General features: G+C 43.8%; 3 protein-coding genes across 4 annotated transcripts; 2 read left to right on the top strand and 1 right to left on the bottom strand.

Annotated features, from left to right (window-relative positions):
- On the top strand, positions 578-7,609 carry LOC8066282 (diacylglycerol kinase 1). Of its 2 annotated transcripts, none has more exons than XM_021451007.1 (8): positions 578-748; positions 1,574-2,848; positions 3,634-4,000; positions 4,069-4,145; positions 6,283-6,402; positions 6,492-6,656; positions 6,739-6,876; positions 7,007-7,609. In XM_021451007.1, the coding sequence occupies exons 2-8, from the start codon at positions 1,715-1,717 to the stop codon at positions 7,154-7,156; spliced, it is 2,151 nt and encodes a 716-aa protein (XP_021306682.1). In that variant the 5' UTR covers positions 578-748; positions 1,574-1,714; the 3' UTR covers positions 7,157-7,609. The 2 variants fall into 2 exon arrangements, with proteins under 2 accessions (XP_021306682.1, XP_002467682.1); XM_002467637.2 differs by having other exon boundaries at positions 578-806.
- LOC110431680 lies at positions 10,072-13,927 on the top strand. The gene is made up of 3 exons (XM_021451004.1): positions 10,072-10,278; positions 11,819-12,155; positions 12,247-13,927. Exons 2-3 carry the CDS (start codon positions 11,825-11,827, stop codon positions 13,383-13,385), a joined length of 1,470 nt encoding a protein of 489 aa, XP_021306679.1. The 5' UTR covers positions 10,072-10,278; positions 11,819-11,824; the 3' UTR covers positions 13,386-13,927.
- On the bottom strand, positions 15,863-17,971 carry LOC8066035 (zinc finger protein ZAT4). The gene has a single exon (XM_002465068.2). It carries the CDS (start codon positions 17,473-17,475, stop codon positions 16,219-16,221), a length of 1,257 nt encoding a protein of 418 aa, XP_002465113.2. The 5' UTR covers positions 17,476-17,971; the 3' UTR covers positions 15,863-16,218.

Raw genomic sequence — 19,103 nt, 5'->3', positions numbered from 1 at the left:
TATTCCGGTCTTAGAGCATCTTAATACGTAGACGTACGTTGTGCGTATCTGTGTATTATACTATATATTTTGTAAAAAAATCTTTCCAAAAACTCACTTTAAATTATTATTCAGATAATCATTTAATTAAAAATTATTAATTTTCATATATCTTCACTCGTTAACGGCTTGGCTATATCCAGCGGCACTCCATAAAAGTTACTTTTAATTCATTTTTAGCTAGCGTGAAATTTGAAACAAAGGACGGTAGCATTTGGATTTAATTTAAAACTGTTAGAGAGTATTTTTGTCTCTCAAAAATATGTTTTTTAATAAAAGTCTCTATTTGTATCGACGAGGAAGGATATAGTGCCACTATTTCTACAGGTATTGTGGTAATTACGGCGTAACCGAGGGGGTCTCGAGAAAAATGAAAACGACGGGTATCTTCTCCGGTTGACACTTCAGACAGACGTGGCCAAGATTCACCGCGTCAAGGGTCAAGGCATGGCGCGTGTGCGCATCGCCACCGTCGGGGGCCGCCCATGCCTGCGCCGACGCCCGGGATGCGGGCGGAATATATTCTGGGCCCCCACGCGGAACCATCCGGAGGCAGACACGGATACACTACGCCTCGATCCATTGCAGCTGCAATCTTCTGCTCTTTCCTGTAGCCGTAGGGGAGCGAGCCATAAAGGAGACTACGCGGCGGCCGGCGGCGGCGGCGGCGGCGACGGAAGTGGGGAGACAGACGGGCGCGGCGGAGACGGTGAGCGAGCGGGGCTAGGCGACGCTCCATCCAGTTCTCTTCTTCTTGATTTCATTCTGTGAGTTGAGGATGCTCTCTGCTCTGCTCCTTTCCACGATTCCATCCCGTGGATTTCTGGCCGGGCTCCATTTCGGTTGCTTCTTGCTGAGATCAAATGTGTTGATATACCGCGCAGATTCATTCGTCTCCTTAATTTCACTTATTATCCGGAAACCCGCTGCTGCGGAGTGCTTGTCCACCTCCAAGCCCCTCTTTTCCTTGTTATACTTTCATCTTCGTGTTCTGCGAGGACAACTCACCTATATATAAGAGTACTACTACTTCTTGGGTTGTCATAGTAGCTGTAGATTTTGTTGCTTCATCGCTATGTGCTTTCAACAATATATATAGCATATAAACGTATATATATAACCCATGTATCTTGGCTTCGTATAATTTACTATGACTGTGCTGCTATCTGTTGCCGCTTCATACATAAGATTGCTTTGCTTTCTTAGTAACCATCACACACCACTCACTCATCTATGCTTATGATAGATAGTGTGTGTCAAGTATATGTATGACTAGGTAATGTCTAATTCAATAGGCTGCCTGTCGAGGTGAATGTGAGCTTAGTCTATCCTTGATCGAAATTGGATCACACGTGTTGTATGTGGTTTAAAATAATTCTACAATCAAACTAATGTGTTTGTTACAACTTCTAAAGTTTAACCAATAATTAATGGCATAAAAGCCTTCTGCCTAGCATGACCGGTTGTCCTGTTGATCATGTTGGTTACACGTTGACATATCTGTGATTTTTTTATTCATGTGTTTCAATTGCAGAGGATATTCACAGGGGTTGTGGAGCTTTTCAAGACTCATGTGATTGACCTTGTCCCTAATGTTCTGATCAAGAGTGTTGCCATGGTTGAAAGGACGATATAGTTTCAAGATTAAAATATTGTTTGGCCCACCGTTGTGAGAATGGTCTGGTTGCAAGATCAAATTGAAATGCACAAGCTCCACTGGTACAGGAGAGCCCCTACTCCATCAGAGTTCTGGATACCACTTGCTGCTTGGTTCACTGTTGGCCTAGTCGGTCTTTGGACATTTTTTCACTTCTTTTCATTGTGGCGGCGAAAGATCAGTTTAAGCTGGATGAAAATAATTGCCAGATCGAAGAGGAAGAATTTTGAAAGAAACCACAAGGTTCCTACTGCTGAACATGTTTGGAACACAGAATCTTTGATTCGTGCAAAAGGGATGAAGTGCTGTGTATGCTTGGAATCTCTCTCACCTGCTCAGCCCCTTGGGCAGATGATGACTTCAGAAAATATGGTTCACCGTTGCAATGTTTGTGGTGCAGCTGCGCACATAATATGCTCTTCGAATTCTCAGAAAGACTGCAAATGCGTCTCAATGTTCGGGTCCAAACATGTGGTCCATCAGTGGACTGTACTCTGGACAGACGTAACCGACCAATCCGAAGAAGGTCAGTACTGTTGTTACTGTGAGGAGATATGCAGTGAATCTTTTCTGGGAGGTCCTCCCATATACTGCTGCATGTGGTGCCAAAGACTGGTGCATGCTGATTGCCAGTCGGCCATGGTTACTGAAACAGGTGACGTTTGTGACCTTGGTCCCTTCAGGCGCCTTATTCTGTCACCACTTTTTGTCCGGGCCATTAGCAAACCTGGTGGCATCTTGAGTTCTATAACTCATGGAGCAAATGAGTTTGCATCCACTGTGCGGGGGCGTTTAAACCGAACTAAAAAGGAGAAACATCATAGCAGATTGCCATCTGACAGTAATGATGATTCATCAAGTGATACCACTTTGAACTCAAACCAGAGGGCTGGGGAATTAAAAGCTACTGGGGGCAGTGTTCAAAGGAGTCCTGAGAATGATCATTATAGCAGTGAGAGTGATGGTAGAGAATTCATATCAGAGTCCAGAAGGTTCAGCAGCAATGAGACTGGTGAAGTTAAACTTGAGTACGTATTGTCTGAATTGCCTGCTGATTCCAGACCTCTTTTAGTTTTTATCAACAAGAGAAGTGGGGCTCAGCGTGGAGATCTTCTCAAGCACAAGCTACATTTTCTTTTGAATCCGGTGCAGGTCATGATACTTCTCACACTAAACTTTACGTAAAAGTCAAGTCACTTCTCATCTAGTCAACTTGTCTTGGTACCCATCAATTTTGTAGAATGTGCCCATTGCATTACGAGTTGGGTTCATGCATTTACTTAAACTCATCCATATGGTTCTGGATCACTTCATATTATGTGAGGAAATCATCATAATCAATCTTATCTCATGTTTCTAGCGCCCTCACTTAAAAACAAATCCATTCTCTGTGCTACTCAGTAGTAACCGCATGGTCAAGAGGAGTGCTTAAGCCTAGAACTTTTTTTGGACGTTAGGTACTTTAGTTAGTGTAATTTACTGCATCTACAGTGAGATACAACAGTGTAAAAAATTGAACCCTTTGCAGAAGCAGCACCATTTGCCTACATCTGCTGCTGTTGCTGTTGGATCACATGTAAACAGACTTATTTTCCATTCTACTAGAAACATAGGCACACAGTTGAACAGAAGCTGTCAATGTGCTTGAAAATTTGAAGGCTAGTGTTCTGTTTTTTGGTTCCTGGTTGGGCCTCCAGGCTGTGGTCTTTCTGTGGGTAGTGGTCTTTCACTAGTCGATGAGGAGTATGGTCATGTAGACCCTGTCAAAGGGGGTTTGCCTGTAATCCTTTTGTGTTTTACTCTTCTAATATAATTCAGAAAAACTCTTTCGAATTTTCAAAAAAAAAGTGTTCTGTTTCATATATATTTCGACACCCCCACCTTAGCAAAAACTTTCCTGATATTTATGATTTCTGTGTTCCATATTATTCATCTAGGTTTTTGAATTGAGTTCTTCACAAGGGCCAGAAACAGGATTATTTTTGTTCAGAAAGGTACCACATTTCAGAATACTTGTGTGTGGTGGCGATGGTACTGTTGGTTGGGTTCTTGATGTGATAGATAAGCAAAATTATGAATCACCTCCACCTATTGCAATTCTTCCAGCTGGCACTGGCAATGATCTTTCGAGAGTTTTATCATGGGGAGGTGGCCTAGGTGCTGTTGAGAAGCAAGGTGGCCTTTGCACAGTTTTACATGACATAGAGCATGCAGCAGTCACTATCCTGGATAGATGGAAGGTGGCAGTAGAAGATAAGAAATCAAAGAATGTGGTTCTTGTAAAGTACATGAACAACTATCTAGGTATGTACATAGAAACTTCATTTATTGGCACCGCCTTGTCGAATAACCTTAGTTAAATATGGTGACAGGTATCGGTTGTGATGCAAAAGTCGCCCTTGACATTCATAATCTCCGTGAAGAAAATCCTGAGAAATTCTACAGTCAGGTAATGTTTGTATCCATCATAAGCAATATACAGTAGTTGGCCCTTGATTTTGATGTTTAGCTTCTTTACAAATTTATACTTGTGAAATATTCCCTTTTCGCATTTATTGTTTAAGAAACAAAGGTAGTACAGCTGTCTGTTACTTGAAATGTAGTGTTATTTCGATGTTATCAGCTGTAAGTTGGGCTTGTGGATGCTTGTAGCTCAACATTTCTTCTGAAGTTTTAACTTTTAGGTCTCCTGTGAATGTATGGATTATCTTGTAGAACTTTTTAAAGTTTTGAGGTGCTTGTAGGCATATTGAACTATTTGGTGCCATTGACTCATGCCTAAGCTACATGTAATTGTTGAGTATAGTAGTGTGTCATGTGGGGCCGCCCCTATACTAGGAAACGGCGCGCCCGAGACATCCGCTGTGCCGCCGAACGCGCTGCTGAGGCTGCGCCGTCGCCCTCTGGGCATGCAGGGCAGGCTGAGCCAACTAGTGGCTAGGATAGAAAGGGATCAAATCATTTCCTTAGATTGAGGAGTATTTTCCTATTTTGTTAACCTAAGAGGCCTATTTAACCTTGTACGTGGACAAGGAATAAATCAAGCAATACATTATCAATCTAATCTCTCTCTCTCTCTCTCTCTCTCTCTCTCTCTCTCTCTCTCTCTCTAAACAAGCTAGGCGCAGAGGGGTAAAACCTCGCCCTAGTCACGGATTGCGACTATGAGTTACATAGTCGCCGTCGCCCTCTGGGCATGCAGGGCAGGCTGAGCCGACTAGTGGCTAGGATAGAAAGGGATCAAATCAGTTCCTTAGATTGAGGAGTATTTTCCTATTTTGTTAGCCTAAGAGACCTATTTAACCTTGTACGTGGACAAGGAATAAATCAAGCAATACATTATCAATCTAATCTCTCTCTCTCTCTCTAAACAAGCTAGGCGCAGAGGGGTAAAACCTCGCCCTAGTCACGGATCGCGACTATGAGTTACGTAGACGGGGTCCTGCTACCCTCAGAAAAGAGGTCCTTGACATAGTGCTTAATGGTGAACCAATTGAACTGTACTTGAATTGACATTATTGACTGAGGCAATCTTTGATGACTTCAGCTTTTTGTTGAGTGGATAACTAATTCGTCAACCCATGCTTTGCTTCTACATGGGCTAATAATTTTTAAAGAACATAATCATTAGAAGTTTGTGGATAAATTTGGGCCTAGTGCTATTCAGAATAGTTTCTGCCTGCTCTCTACCATCCATATTCTAAAAAAGTACTCATAGATACTTTTATCTTTATTCAATTCTGGACTTTACTAGTACCATCTATTCTATATGATTTTCCATCACCATGCATGCTTTCCCTCTTTGCATGTTACCTCCATCCCTTAGTTTATGCTGTGTTTGACATGGAAATGGATATGATGTTGTCTTCATGGTGCCATGGTGGTACACATCATGAATTCATACCTGGAGTTAGTTCTATAGTAGCAACGCAGAAGTGGGTAATTTAGAAGCATATATAGGAGGACTTTGGGATATTTTTTTTAATGACAGGTAGGTCATTTAGATGTATATCTATGAGCTTGCTTTTGGTTATTTTTAACGATGTCAAAAGTGGGGTAACTTAGATGCAAATTAGGGAATAGTTTACATCATCTTTTATAATGACATAGGTAAGTAATTTAGATGAAGATTTTTTTTGAGGGGAAACATAAATTTCCATTACTTAGACAAAGCTGAATCGTCAGCAATTACAGACTGAATATGTGCCAGGATAGCAACCACAATTGGTTCATCATCCGGGTCACATGAACTACCTAGATTCAGGGGATTTACTTTAGGTTATTTTTTAATGGTGGATTTGGTAATTTTGATATAGATTTAGGGGATTGCTTTTAGACTATTTTTCATAATGGCAAAAGCTGACAATATTTTATAGAAAACAAAATATGTCTGATGACTATTATTGTCACTGATGATTAGAGTTACTGAATTGATGGCTGAATGTTTTTTGTTTCTCGTGAGGAGAATTCATATGGTTTATCTATTTTTTTGTAGCATGTCTTGTGATGACTAATGTGGAGGCTTTATGAGTCTTTAATTCGTAATATTAAGATGGATCTTATGTTTCTTTCTTGGGTTTCATCAGTTCTTAAATAAGGTGCTATATGCGAGGGAAGGGGCCAAGAGCATCATTGACAGGGCGTTTGTGGACTTACCATGGCAAGTTCGGTTAGAAGTTGATGGCACTGAGATTGAGATACCAGAGGTTGTGTCAAAGTGAATTGTGATTATTACATATAGCCTGCTTTCCTACATGAGGTTGTACTAAACTACTAGTGGCTATGGATCTTTCAGGACTCAGAAGGTGTGCTGGTCGCAAACATCCCGAGCTACATGGGAGGGGTTGACCTGTGGCAAAATGAGGGTGAGAATCCTGAAAATTTTGATCCACAGTCGATCCATGACAAGATGCTCGAAGTGGTTAGCATCACAGGAGCATGGCATCTGGGAACACTCCAGGTAAGTGATGATAGTTCAGAAACCTTTGAAGGACGAAGTAAGTGGTGGAGACTCAAAGAAAGAATTACTAAACTGCATCTAGGTTGGACTTTCTCGGGCACGGAGGATCGCCCAAGGTCAGTCAATCAAGATACAAACGTTTGCTCCTTTCCCTGTCCAAGTGGATGGCGAACCTTGGGTCCAGCAGCCCTGCACGCTTAAGATATCCCATCACGGACAGGTTTATAGTCTGATCTTGCTCTTGCATGTGCTTTGGCATCATGCGAATCACATATAAGTTGGATTGCTGATTGATTGGCAGAGTGTTGTTGGTTTCCTTACTCTTGTTTTCTTTTCGTTGTACTCATCAGGCTTTTATGTTGAGGAGGGCAATTGAAGAGCCACTTGGTCATGCTGCCGCTATGATCACCGACGTGCTTGAGCATGCCGAATCCAGCCGTGTAATCACTGCTTCGCAGAAGAAAGCCCTCCTCCAAGAAATGGCTCTACGGCTGTCATGAAGCAACGCCGATCATTCAGACGTTGCAGAAGGATAGTTTCCAGTGCTGTGCCCTGCTTGCACTGTGGAGAGGTTCCTATTGGCAGTGATATCCCCACAGGAGCTCGATCATGTTTGTCGCAGCAGATACAGCCCGGGGGGACGTGTCCACGTGTACAGAGAGTTTTTGGTTATGTTCGCATTTTGGAAATAGCAAGGCAATGTTGTGTACAGGTATGTGGTGTTGTGTTATTGTGTAGAAGCTCGGGTATGCATGCCCCTTGCCTTGTTCTGTGCAAATCTAGTTACGCCTGCCATTTCCATTTTGTGTTCGGTTGGCTGGATGGTTTTTTGGGGCTGTGTTGTGTCGCTGCCACTTTGGGTGGTGCCCCACATGTAAATGAGACGGGCTTGAATGCTTGGTTGTAATGGAAGTTGTGCAAATAAGTGGTACGTGTTCCATTATCTTTCATCAGCTGCTTGCCTCATATATGCAGGCCCGTTGTGCCTAGGAATCTAGGATTGTGTGGCTCTCGAGCGAAACAAAAATGAGACATTATATTTTAACAAATAAAATCAAAAATATATTTAGCTTCCATTCTATTACAACATATAATTTTCAATAATAAGAACTATAATAGGTTTTTATCCTCTCAAGCATTTACCAAGTCACTAGACAAAGAACACACACTATTATCCACTAGACAATAACGCACGCTTGACAGAAAAGCCATAGTAATGTTTGCTGATTTATTACAAGAAAAAGACATTGCTGAATAACTGGCAGATGACGCTGCTGAATAAATGACAGATTTAATAGATAAGCTTAAGCGAACAGGTTCTAAGAAGGCATGTGACAACACAAATGTTCCATGAAAGTTGAACTATAAAAGATCAATGATCATTAGATAGCATAAAATTTAAGTTATTGCATTAAATAATGCTACAGATAAAATAATGAAATTCAGGACCTTAAGTGTATTATCACCCATACATGTAATATGTCTAGCCTTCAATGTACAGCAACCAACTGTGGTATCATGGAAATTATTAAGAATCTTGCAAGTGCCTGGGTGCAAAGTATTACGGTGACAAATTAATATTATACTCCCTCTATTTCAAAAATATAAGATGTTTTAAATTTTTCTAGATTTATTAATTTTATTATATATCTAGATATGAAAATTATGTATTTAGAAAAGCCAAAATATCTTACAATTTGTTGCTTGAATTTATGTTCTTCATATGCTAATAGTTTGTAATAGTTTTCACCAAAGATGATGAGCATCTGACTCTGTAATGGTGATGCCAAAAAAAAGGGTGCAGGCTCAAAATTGACCTCCATGAAATACATGATTAATAAGTTTTGGAGGAATGAGCTATGTAGGAAAAGAAAATTTTTAATTTGATATAAACCTCATTTGGATCCTTGGTATTGAATTCATTGTAATAAACTATAGTTATAGAAGAAGAAAGTAGAAAGAAGAAAGTCTATAACTTTAAGTTGGAGAAGAAAGAAGAAAGAATCCATAAAATTCATTTCCCATCTCTCATCTTATGAATTAAAGATAGACTTACTATATGTGAACTTTATAAAGTTGTGGAATCTTAAATTACAAGCCAAATAGCCTAATTTTTTAAGTAGATTTAATTTTACACTTCCTCTTTTGATAGTTGGCATGCGTTTCCTTTTCTATTAAGCACTTCGGTTTTCCTTTAGAAAACAGACCTCTTGTTTCACGCCATTTACTTCAGCCCCCACCGCGGGTTAATGTTTTTTTTTTCCCTTCGAAAATGTTAATTAGGACCAAGAGGCAAATAGTGAACACTAATTTTTCTTTTTAAGAAACACACCGTCAATTTAATAAAAGCTTTAGGTCTCGTTTAGTTCCCGAATGTTTTTAGGTTCAGCTACTGTAGTATTTTTGTTATACTTAATAATTATTGTCCAATCATGGATTAACTAAGCTCAAAAGATTTATCTCACAAATTATAAATAAATTATACAAATAATTATTTTTTATCTATATTTAATACTCTACACATATGTTCAAATATGAACCTTAAAATTTTTAAACAAGCCTTACTACTTCCTCTGTCCATAACAGAGGCCAGAGAGAGAAGACAACCGGAGCCCGGTGCCGGATAGGATGCCGTAACAGAGGCCAGAGAGAGAGAAGACAACGATACACTGTCAAAGACGGCGAGCAGTGGCGGAGGACAGACTAGGACGGATAACAGAGAACAAACTCACATATCACCAGGATCTAGATAGTAGGGGAGATAGGAAGGAGAGCTGGAGAGGGAGGATGTAGAGGCAAACTGCAAAGAGGAAGCTCAGGAAGGTGACGTGCGGCCACCGGAGTTGTGGAAGAAGACGGAAACGTGCCGCCGTGCCGGCGTCCAGCACTGCAGCACAGCCAATCGTGAGCGTCGAGAGGCGGCTGCGGTCCTATGGAGGTCACCGGAGTCGAGGTCGACGGTGTTGGCTCAGGCGAGGGAGCGCCGGAGCGAGGCCGAGGCGAGGTGCCGAGGTGAGTGCTGACTGCTGAGTGGGGAATGGCCAGGGACAGGGAGCGGCGGCTGCGGGTGGGTTGGGGATTAGGGTTAGGGCACCCGTCCCCCGTCCGCATCGAATATATATGGCCAGGAGGGGGTGCGGGGCGGGGCGCGGGGGGGGGAAGGCCGCTGGCCGGCTCGGGCCGCCGCCGTGCCTCGTTAAAAAGGCCGTGCCGGGCCATGCCCGCCCGCGGGCTCGATAGACGGCCCAGGCACGGCCTGTGCCCACGTGCCGTGCCAGCCCGGGCCCGGTTGCCTACGGGCCGTGCCGTGCTTGGGCCGGGCCGAAAAGCCGTGCCCCGTGCCGGGCCGTCGGGCTGCGGGCTGCATGGAAATCTATAATTGGTGGTCGGAGTGAGCACAGATTAGTGGCCCAGATCCTTTGCAGCTTTACCCTCCGGCTCGGCTCTGCCTTTCCCCCCCGCATGCTCTCCCCGCTCTCGTGGTTCTCCCGAGTCCCGTGCTGGTCGAGTGTGCTGTCTCCGTCTCTCTAGTGGCGACGACTGGGCGACCGCCGCCGCCGCTCTACGCGAGGTGCCCAGATCTCTATTTTCGGGCCCTTCGCCGGCAACGAGCATCCGCCAGGTACGCCCACCCCTCCTCGTCCGTTCGTGCTTCTCGAAACCGAGCACCCAAACCCTAGCTTGTTTGTTTCCGGAACTGATCTGATCCAGTTACGAGTGTAGTATACATGTCTTGTGCCTACGAATTTCGATTTTTATTTTTATTTTTTTTTTGTAAAAAATTAGCCCATGTCCTTCACTGGGTCCGCCACTGGTTAAGAGATATGATAGATTCTGTTAGTGACCATACCTCTCCGTGCGAGTCTAGCTGTCGGTAGTGCCGCTGGGGTGGGAATTCCCTTGTTTTATGTGGCCGTTGCAGACAAACGGTTTTCATGGTCTTTTTATGCCATGAAATGAAATGAAATTCCAAGTGGACTAGACTAAATAAGGACGAATGATCGTTACTGAATTCTGTGTTCCCTAGGAAAATTATCCAAATACTAAGAATGCTTGGTTACGTGTATGCTCATTCTATATGCATATATAGCTTGGGCATGCTAATCCTTCCAAGTTATTTTCTATATGCATGGCAAAGCTTTTATTTCTTTCAACCTTCATGGGTGTACAGTATGGTGGTGTGTCACCTATACATGAAACATCCTTGGGTATGCTAGATATTTTCCATTTTTAATACATATATAGCTTGTGCAATTCAAATTCTTAATTAAAAATTAGAAAGTCCTTTATATGAGAATGTGCTGTTTTTTGTGTTTTTGATTGAATATGCACCTTAGTGGAGTGCGCTGAACTGCCGGCATGACATTAGCACTGGAAACTCTTGTGTCTATTGTACCCTGGGACTAAACATACCGTTTTTGGGAGATGGGATGGGATGTTGACCTCACTGATGAAGTTGGTGCTACAGTGGAGATGCAGTGGCATAAGCATTGGCAGAGGAACATTTGTGGATATAAATGATCACGATATGTTGCTCATCTCTCTGGTGAAGTTTGTCCAAGAGTTGTTGGCTGTGGTTCCATTGATGGGCACAGGCAAACTTGGATATCTACTGCCTATTCTGACTATTGTTTTGGGCACCAGGGCTCTTGTTGATCGGTTGATGGCAATTGAGGGTGCGCAGACAGTCACAAGTTGTTGGGGATAAATAGAGTCGACTTGTGGTTCTAGTCCATGAGGTCAATAAGCCAAGGTGTTTTCAGACAGGAGATTAAAAATCAGATTTAGTATTGTTGGAAGATCAGTAGTTTGGATTTTGTAATTCTTTTTTGCAGTACCATGTTGTGGGTGTTAGTGTAGGTGTGGGTGTGACTGGAGGTGAGGAACCACAGGATGACTGGAAGGAAAAACACATGGTGTTACTGTATGAGACTTGATGGTAGTGAATCGATCTGTAGCATGTTGACCAAACTGCTTATTGCTCATTTTGTTTTATTTTTACTTTTATTTGTAGAATTGTAACATTCACTTAAGGGGCATTAAAGGACTTTCTATTGGTTTTCCTTCTCTATGTAGCTAAAATAATTTGCATGTCATAGGGCAGTTCCATCGCTGAATGGTTCTTGGATGTTCATTTAATTGTATGTTTTGTCTTTTGGCAGGATAATATGTTGTTCACGCATGAGGCAAATGCTGACCAGTTTGATCTTCTTTCTTATGGTAATCTAAGGGGAGTAGAGGCTAGTAGAAATTCTGAGGAATCCAATTTTGGAAATGACTTAAAGGATGGTTCTTCAGTTTTTTCTGAGAACTTCAGCTCCTCTTGTCTGCCTTGTGAGAACTATCAATCTGCCACAATAGATCATGAAAAACGACCTTTTTCTGATGTCAAGCCATGCCAAGTTGCTTGCAAACGTCCAAAGCAAACAGATCACAATACCTGGTTATATTCCTTTGAGGAAGACCCTTTGACCAGTGAAGTGGGGATATCTTCTCCAGGTTTTGTACCCTCCTTTCCTTCTGTGTTCAGTGCTCTAAATAATAATAATTAATCCAGAAGATATCTAGCTGCAATTTTTTTTTGTTTCAGCTTTAGCTGATGGATTGGTTGAGACCAAACAACCAAATGACATTCATGCAATTAATGGTGCCACAACCTGCAGTGGTAGTTCAGACATCCCTTGCCTTAATCATGATCAATCAGTTTTAGTGGAAAGCCTAGATGTACCTGATTGGGCGACTTGTTTCCCTGGTTATTTTGAAGACTGTGGGCCAGTTGCTACATATAACCATGTTGATGACATTGGTTCACCTGTTCATGAGTACCTCCCTAGAAAGGGTGTGCCAATTGGACCTGAGCACCAGGCTGACATTCCAGAATGGAGGCCCCGGATCTCTATGATTGTACCTGGCACTTCTGAGTTTTGTGCTGATCTGGATTGTAGTTCTGCTTCCACTTCAGAGTCTGTTACCAGAGGTGATGACTATGTAAGTGAAAGTGACAAGTGGATCAGGTGCTGTGTTGTTCCGATGATGAGCTGCTCATCTCTTGTTGACTGGGCTGGAGACAACAAAATAGATTGTAACTGCAGTGACGAGGGTTCTACGAGGTGTTCCAGACAGCATATTATTGAAGCAAGGGATAGCCTCAAAATGAGCTTGGGACAGGACACGTTTCGTGAGTTAGGTCTTTGTGAAATGGGAGAGGATGTTGCTCAGAGATGGACTGATGATGAGGAGAAGCTATTCCAAAGAGTTGTTTTCTTAAATCCTGTCTCCTTGGGCAAGAACTTTTGGGATCACCTTCCAGATGCATTTCCTGGTAAAACTAGCCAGGAGCTTGTTAGCTACTATTTTAATGTTTTCATGCTCAGGAAAAGGGCCCAGCAGAACAGGTCAGACGTGTTGCGTGTGGACAGTGATGATGATGAACTGCATGGTGAACCTCTAGTTGAGCGGGAGGAAGGGGATCCTGCAGTTGAGTCCTCTATACATGAACATTTTGTCAGCAATTCTCTGCCCATGGATGATGACCATAAAGAGTTTGAAGGAGCACAGTTTGATGGATCTTTGTGTGAGAAGTCAGTATACAATGCAGGTGACTGCAGACATCTACCAAATCAGATGCCTGCGGATTCAAATACGGTGAGCACTGCACAAGATGTTTATGGCCAAGATAATGGAGCTCAGTGTGAAGAGTTTCACATGTCACTGCCGAATGATACTTAAAACAATTTTGGGGATCAAAGTGCATCTGTGTAGGAGATGTGTCAAATGGATAGCAGAGACTTATTCGGTTTGAATCTGACATCTACTTCAGATGGGTGCTTGTCATTGAGATGCTGTTTGGCCATGGCTCGGAGCCGTAAATTGAGCCACATCTGGAGATGATAGTTCATGAAGTTGTACATTCTTCAACTACTATGTGTTTTTTGCGGCATTTTGTTAGCACATTGGGAACCCAACTGAGCTTCAATCTGCCCCCTCCCTCACCCCCGTTCGTTAGATCAACCTTGTTGTATTGTATGTACCATATGTTGTATTTTCATTGTTGTATGTTCATTCCAGAAACTGGAATACGAGATCGTAGAGTTGCCATTATCTGGATTTCCTGATGATTTGTCAGTGGCTTTGCACCTCCCTGGTTGTTAGAGCTACCCCGCGATGGCTTACATTGGCACCAAATCCTTTCTTGCTAATAATGTGCTATCAACAGACATTAATTTTTTTGAGAGTTCGACAGACATTAATTGAATCTATTTGATGTGGTACTGGTACGTTTGTCACGATTGAATTCTTGTATTAAAGATGCCCAAATACACTAAGGTAAGGAATGTTGGCGAGAATGAGATCCATGCGTTGCTTTGTTTGCAATACTACTAGCACAGCATGGCCCAAAGCCTCAGATGCGTCTCAATCTCTGTTCTTCCATTCTATATGTTGAGGCATATCCTTTGTCGGTGAGGCACTGAAGCTATGATGGTTTGTGCACAAGACACATGCAAGGAAAAAAAAACTTCTCTTTTTGTGAAGAGTGTATCCCAAGGAAGCATACCTGTTTGTGAATGTTTATCTTGCTCTCTAACCTTTATTTTAAGAAAGCTTGCTCACTAACTAATCAACCATCCCAATAATTACAATCTACAAGCAAATGTCATAGTGGAGCTACTCTTTTAATCCCTTTTCACGAAGGTAATGATACACTGAACAAACAACCAAAAAGGACAGAATAAAGAGAAGTTTGCTGATTACAGCTCCTTGGCAGCAAGCTTGCCGTCGCCAGCTTATCTGGTCACTGCTTCCCGATTTTCAGATTTTTACAGGCTACTGACCATTTGGGGCAAAAAAACCAGTGGCAAGGAGCGACGAGATCTGATTTCTCAACACGCACATATTTGTTGCAGATCTTGATCTCAGCAAAAATGGTCTGGCTCGCTTGCTTCAGCTGGAGGTTGAGACATGCATGTGTTCTTTCGATGAGCACAGGTCTGTTACTCTGTTGCAACCATAAATAGGAGGGAGCCCCTTCACACCTCTCTCTCTCCCCGAAAAAAAAACTCTCAAATCTCATAAGTAGTTAGTACTTCTATTTTTTCTGATATCTTATTCTAGACTAGAGATACCTACCATTCTGTGAAAGGCTGTTCACTTCTTCCGGTATTAGTTTCTGGCGTGTCTGCCATCCCAAGGAAGTCATCTTATGCTATGATGCTAGTTCTTCAGGCTCTGCACATTAGCATCATCCAGGGGCATCTCATTCAGCACAATTCTGGAGTATTTGGCAATGGATACCATGGAGTTTCTCAAACTGTTTTTTCACTAATTATGAAAGAAATTGTATTGAAAATTAATCTCTATGGAGTTAGAGACACACTAGTAGTAATCTCTATGAAGTTAGAGAGACACCAATTTGCGTCAAAGGTCCTAGATACATAACTGCTCAAGATAATAGTCATACCGCCTTCCGTAGAAATTGTTGATACGACACAACCTATAGCTAACTTGAGAGAGCTCATTGGTTTCTGTATTGAGAGAAACCGCAAATATCAAATGGAACTCAGAAGCATGAGTTTCCCAGACAATAATCTGGAGCTGGAAGGTTGGCTTCACTGCACCAATTACTGTATGTGTCTTCCTTATAAAATAATAAAAAAATAGACATCAAGTTTCAGCAGCATCGAACATCAAAATTGTGAAGAAGAATTCATCGCCACATATCTTCATTGCACCCATCATCTGGAATCCATCTCTGCTGAAGATCTTGAATTATTGCTGCTGGCTAGGTCACTGCAGTTACAAACTAATCTTGTCACCCCGTGGCACTTGCAGCTCCTGACTGAACTTTTACATCAGTCTTCTCGGCAAAGGTTTTTGCTTGCTGCAGTCTCGTTTTCCATTTCCATCCTTTCGCTTCAGTTGGGTGGGTCACAATTCATTCCTTGTGTCAGGTGTTTGTGTCACATAAAAAGAAAGGGAGAATTGAAGAGATGGAAAAGGGAGAGGTGAATTGACCGACTAGCTCCAATCTTTGCCTAATTAAACCAACTACCAGTATCATGAGAATGCATTCCTTGTGTCAGTACGCTGCCACTGCCTACCCGAATTCTAGGTCAGTGAAAAAACAGCAGTAAAAGCTATGGGCGCTAATGAGCTACTTAGATCAGTTAGAGCGGCAACGAAGCAAACAAAATTGAGGAGATTAATACCAAACTTGAAAGCATTCACTGAACTTTATAAACCTGAGAAACGCAATGCTGAGCTAAATTGAAAATCTTTCATCGAATCATCTCAGGCAGCAGTTTAAGATCATGAGATGCTTATTACTCTCTTTAAATAAAGCTGGAAACCAAAAAAAAAAGACTAGTAAAAAGAAGAACTTTCGAAAATGTAGGTGAAATCTTGATGAACCCAAGAAGAGTACTAGCAATCATGGTTCATTTAACCCAAGCAATCACTTGTAACTTGAAGCTCCAAAGAATCAATTGAATCTGAATCTCCTGTAGTTCTGTACATACCACGTTCTTTCCCTGAAGATCAAAACTCGAACCATCCATGCATACTTTCAATCCTCAACTCCTGGTGCTGGCAGATTGAGATCAAGAAATCCATCAGAGACCAGAGGTTGCTCATCGTCACCAATGCCATCGTCTTCGACAGCATGTGCGCGCTCATAGAGCTCGCCGGCGATCGAGTGTGACCGCTTGTGTCCACCGAGCGCCTGCCCCGAGCCAAACACCCTGAAACAGATGGGGCACTCGAATTTGATCGGCTTGTGCGGTTTCGCCTTCAAGGCCACCACCGCAGTGGGAGCGATGTCAGCGCCGCCGTAGTTCGGGTCCGGCGACGCCGTGCTAAACGAGGAGGTGTTGGTCTCGACGCTTTGCTCCGGTTGGTGGTCGACGACGGCCTTGGCGATGCTGCAGTTACTGTTGATGCGCTTGTGGCTGGCGCGGTGGCCGCCGAGTGCTTGGTACGACTGGAACGCCCTCCCGCACCCAGGGCACTCGTACCGGCCCCGCTTCTCGTCGCCGACGAGGCCGCGATTAGGCTTCCTCTTGTTGATCTTGGTGCCGATGGAGGCATCGTCGTTGTAGTCGGTGTCGTCGTGGTGGTACTGGTACTGATAGTCTCGCCTCGTGCTGTCCTCTTCCGGCGAGTACTCGGCGCCCGCGGCCGGGGAGCACCGCCGGTGGTCTATGATGTCGCGCGACAGCATGATGAGGCAGAGCGCGACGTCCTCCGGCTCCTTGTCGAAGGCAGGAGCCGGCGGCGGTGGTGCGGGGGCCGGCACGCGCATGGAGCGCCGCCTCCGCCTCGGCGGCGGCATCAGGCCGGGAGCCGGCTCCGTCGGGATCAGAACGGTGTCCTCCTGCTCCCGCGCCCGCTCCAGTTCCAGCTCCATGCCACCGCCTCGCGCACGGCGGCGCTCGTGGTCCACCTCCGACGACGCGCACGTCGAGAGCAGCTCACCGCGGCCACCGCCGTGGCTGCTGCGCTCGTCCACGCCACCGCCGTCGTCGCAGTCGTTGAGGCTCGAGAGGCGCCGCGTCTTCTTCGGGTTCTCCCTCAGCCCGTAGCCCCCGGCGCCCGGAGGCGCCGTCACGCAATCAAAGCCTCGCCGCTGCTGGTGCTCCTCGCCGCCGCCGTCATCGCCGCCGCCGCCGTCGTCGTCGTCCAGTGCCGTCTCCACCTCGGCCAGGGAATGCGAGCGCATGTGGCCGCCCAGCGAGCGGCCGCAAGGGAAGCCCTTCCGGCACACCTTGCAGCTGTGCCGAGTGGCGCTGCTAGTAAGCACAGCCACATCCCCCATGGTATGCATGGCTGAGGACGATGGATCGATCAAGCTAATAAGGTTATAGAAAGCAGATTAATTTGATCGCATCGGCGGCAGATCAAGATCGATCGATCAGCCAAGAAAGCTAGCTGCAAGCAGGCAAGGACGGAAGTGGCCGGGTGGGAGGAGAGAAGAGGTCAGTGAAGAAGAAGAAGAGATCGGAGGCGGCCGGGATCCATGCAATGCATCAGAGCCCCCGCGGGAATGATCGATGAGCTAGAGCTTGCGAGAGGAAGCTGCTGGGGTGTGTGACGGACGAGCAGCTAAAGTAGCAGTAGATGGGAGGAGGGGAGGAAGGCAGCTCGAGGGAGGAGGAGTCGGAGGAGGTCATGCTGCATTGGTTGGGCAGGAGAATTCTCAGCTGGGCATGCAACCAAGCAAGCAAAATTAGCAAACGGCCTGGAGAGAGAAAACGAATCACCTCGTGTGCTGGTTTTTTTAAGCCTCTCGTCTTATTACAACTGTAGTATCTTATTCATGCATGAACACACATCTACGCTACTCATACAAACCACACTCACACCACACGTGTATACACCTACAACTATATACAGAAGACCATGTCCTTCTAGAGATCACCGGAACCATATCATGACTCCACAGGGTACGGACATGTCGCAATCCTTTGTGGATCCACACGACAGAGGTTATAGATGAAGACGAGGAAAAAATCTCTGATGTGAGGCCCCTGGGTTGATTTTGAGAAACAAACCCACCTCCTTTGTGTAGCTGGCAATGCAGTGCAAACTAATGGATGAAAACCAGAGGATAGATGGTCTTTTTTTGAGAAATGAGAGGACAGACGGAGTGTTATGTCTAGCTTGGAACGCCAACTGGGCTTCTTTGCCAACCGTCGAGGCCAATTTTCCAATGAGCCCACATCGTGGTCGTCATCGTGTCCATGAAATTAATTCATAGACGTTTTTCATGCTGGTCTCACAGCTTGAAGCCAAAAACATTTCCCACTCAGCGCCGCTTGAAGACCCAAACATCTTATTTCTATTCACATCATATCATTACACAAATAAAAAATCATGCTTTTTAGAGAAACTCTCTGCTGCAACACCCATTTGATCTAGGTTTCATCTTAGCCTTTCGTCATCCAGAGGATGCAAGATTTCTAAGATTTTGAAACTTAGAAGTTACGATCTTACCCTTTGTTTAAGTCACATTGTTTTACATCTGCCATTTTTATTTGTTTAAGTCACATTGATGCAAGATTTCTAAGATTTTGAAACTTAGATTTACATCTGCCATTTTTGTTTGTTTAAGTCACATTATTTTGCATTTGCTGATATACGCTCAATATCCTAATCTCTCATGTTGTCTATACGTGTACAATAATCTTATATTACTGAAGTCGTATTTCAGTCACATTTACATCACTGCATGGTCATGGATTCTTTTAAGGCTAGAAAAAATATATTAAATCACCGTGTAGAGCATCGCCTGGTCCACAATCCCACTTTAGATTTTTTTTTCACCAGGAATAAGTGACAAGCAGTTCCACTAAGCTAGTGCCACTTATATATATATTTTTAATTTTTTTAACACTTTGTAGATCCAATAAGTAATTCATTATCCTTTTTTATATTTAAAGAAAATTTTGACGA

This window comes from Sorghum bicolor, chromosome 1 (assembly GCF_000003195.3).
Source record: "Sorghum bicolor cultivar BTx623 chromosome 1, Sorghum_bicolor_NCBIv3, whole genome shotgun sequence".
In the NCBI taxonomy this organism is placed as follows: Eukaryota; Viridiplantae; Streptophyta; class Magnoliopsida; order Poales; family Poaceae; genus Sorghum; species Sorghum bicolor.
The sequence above is the reverse complement of the archived record's forward strand: the minus strand, read 5'-3'. Positions and strand labels throughout refer to the sequence as shown.

Coding starts and splice junctions, on each gene's coding strand:
- LOC8066282 (XM_021451007.1), top strand. CDS start 1,715: ATGGTCTGGTTGCAAGATCAAATTGAAATGCACAAGCTCCACTGGTAC. Junction 2,849..3,633: donor TTCTTTTGAATCCGGTGCAG/GTCATGATACTT, acceptor TTATTCATCTAG/GTTTTTGAATTGAGTTCTTC. Junction 4,146..6,282: donor CTGAGAAATTCTACAGTCAG/GTAATGTTTGTA, acceptor GGGTTTCATCAG/TTCTTAAATAAGGTGCTATA.
- LOC110431680 (XM_021451004.1), top strand. CDS start 11,825: ATGTTGTTCACGCATGAGGCAAATGCTGACCAGTTTGATCTTCTTTCT. Junction 12,156..12,246: donor AGTGGGGATATCTTCTCCAG/GTTTTGTACCCT, acceptor TTTTTGTTTCAG/CTTTAGCTGATGGATTGGTT.
- LOC8066035 (XM_002465068.2), bottom strand. CDS start 17,475: ATGCATACCATGGGGGATGTGGCTGTGCTTACTAGCAGCGCCACTCGG.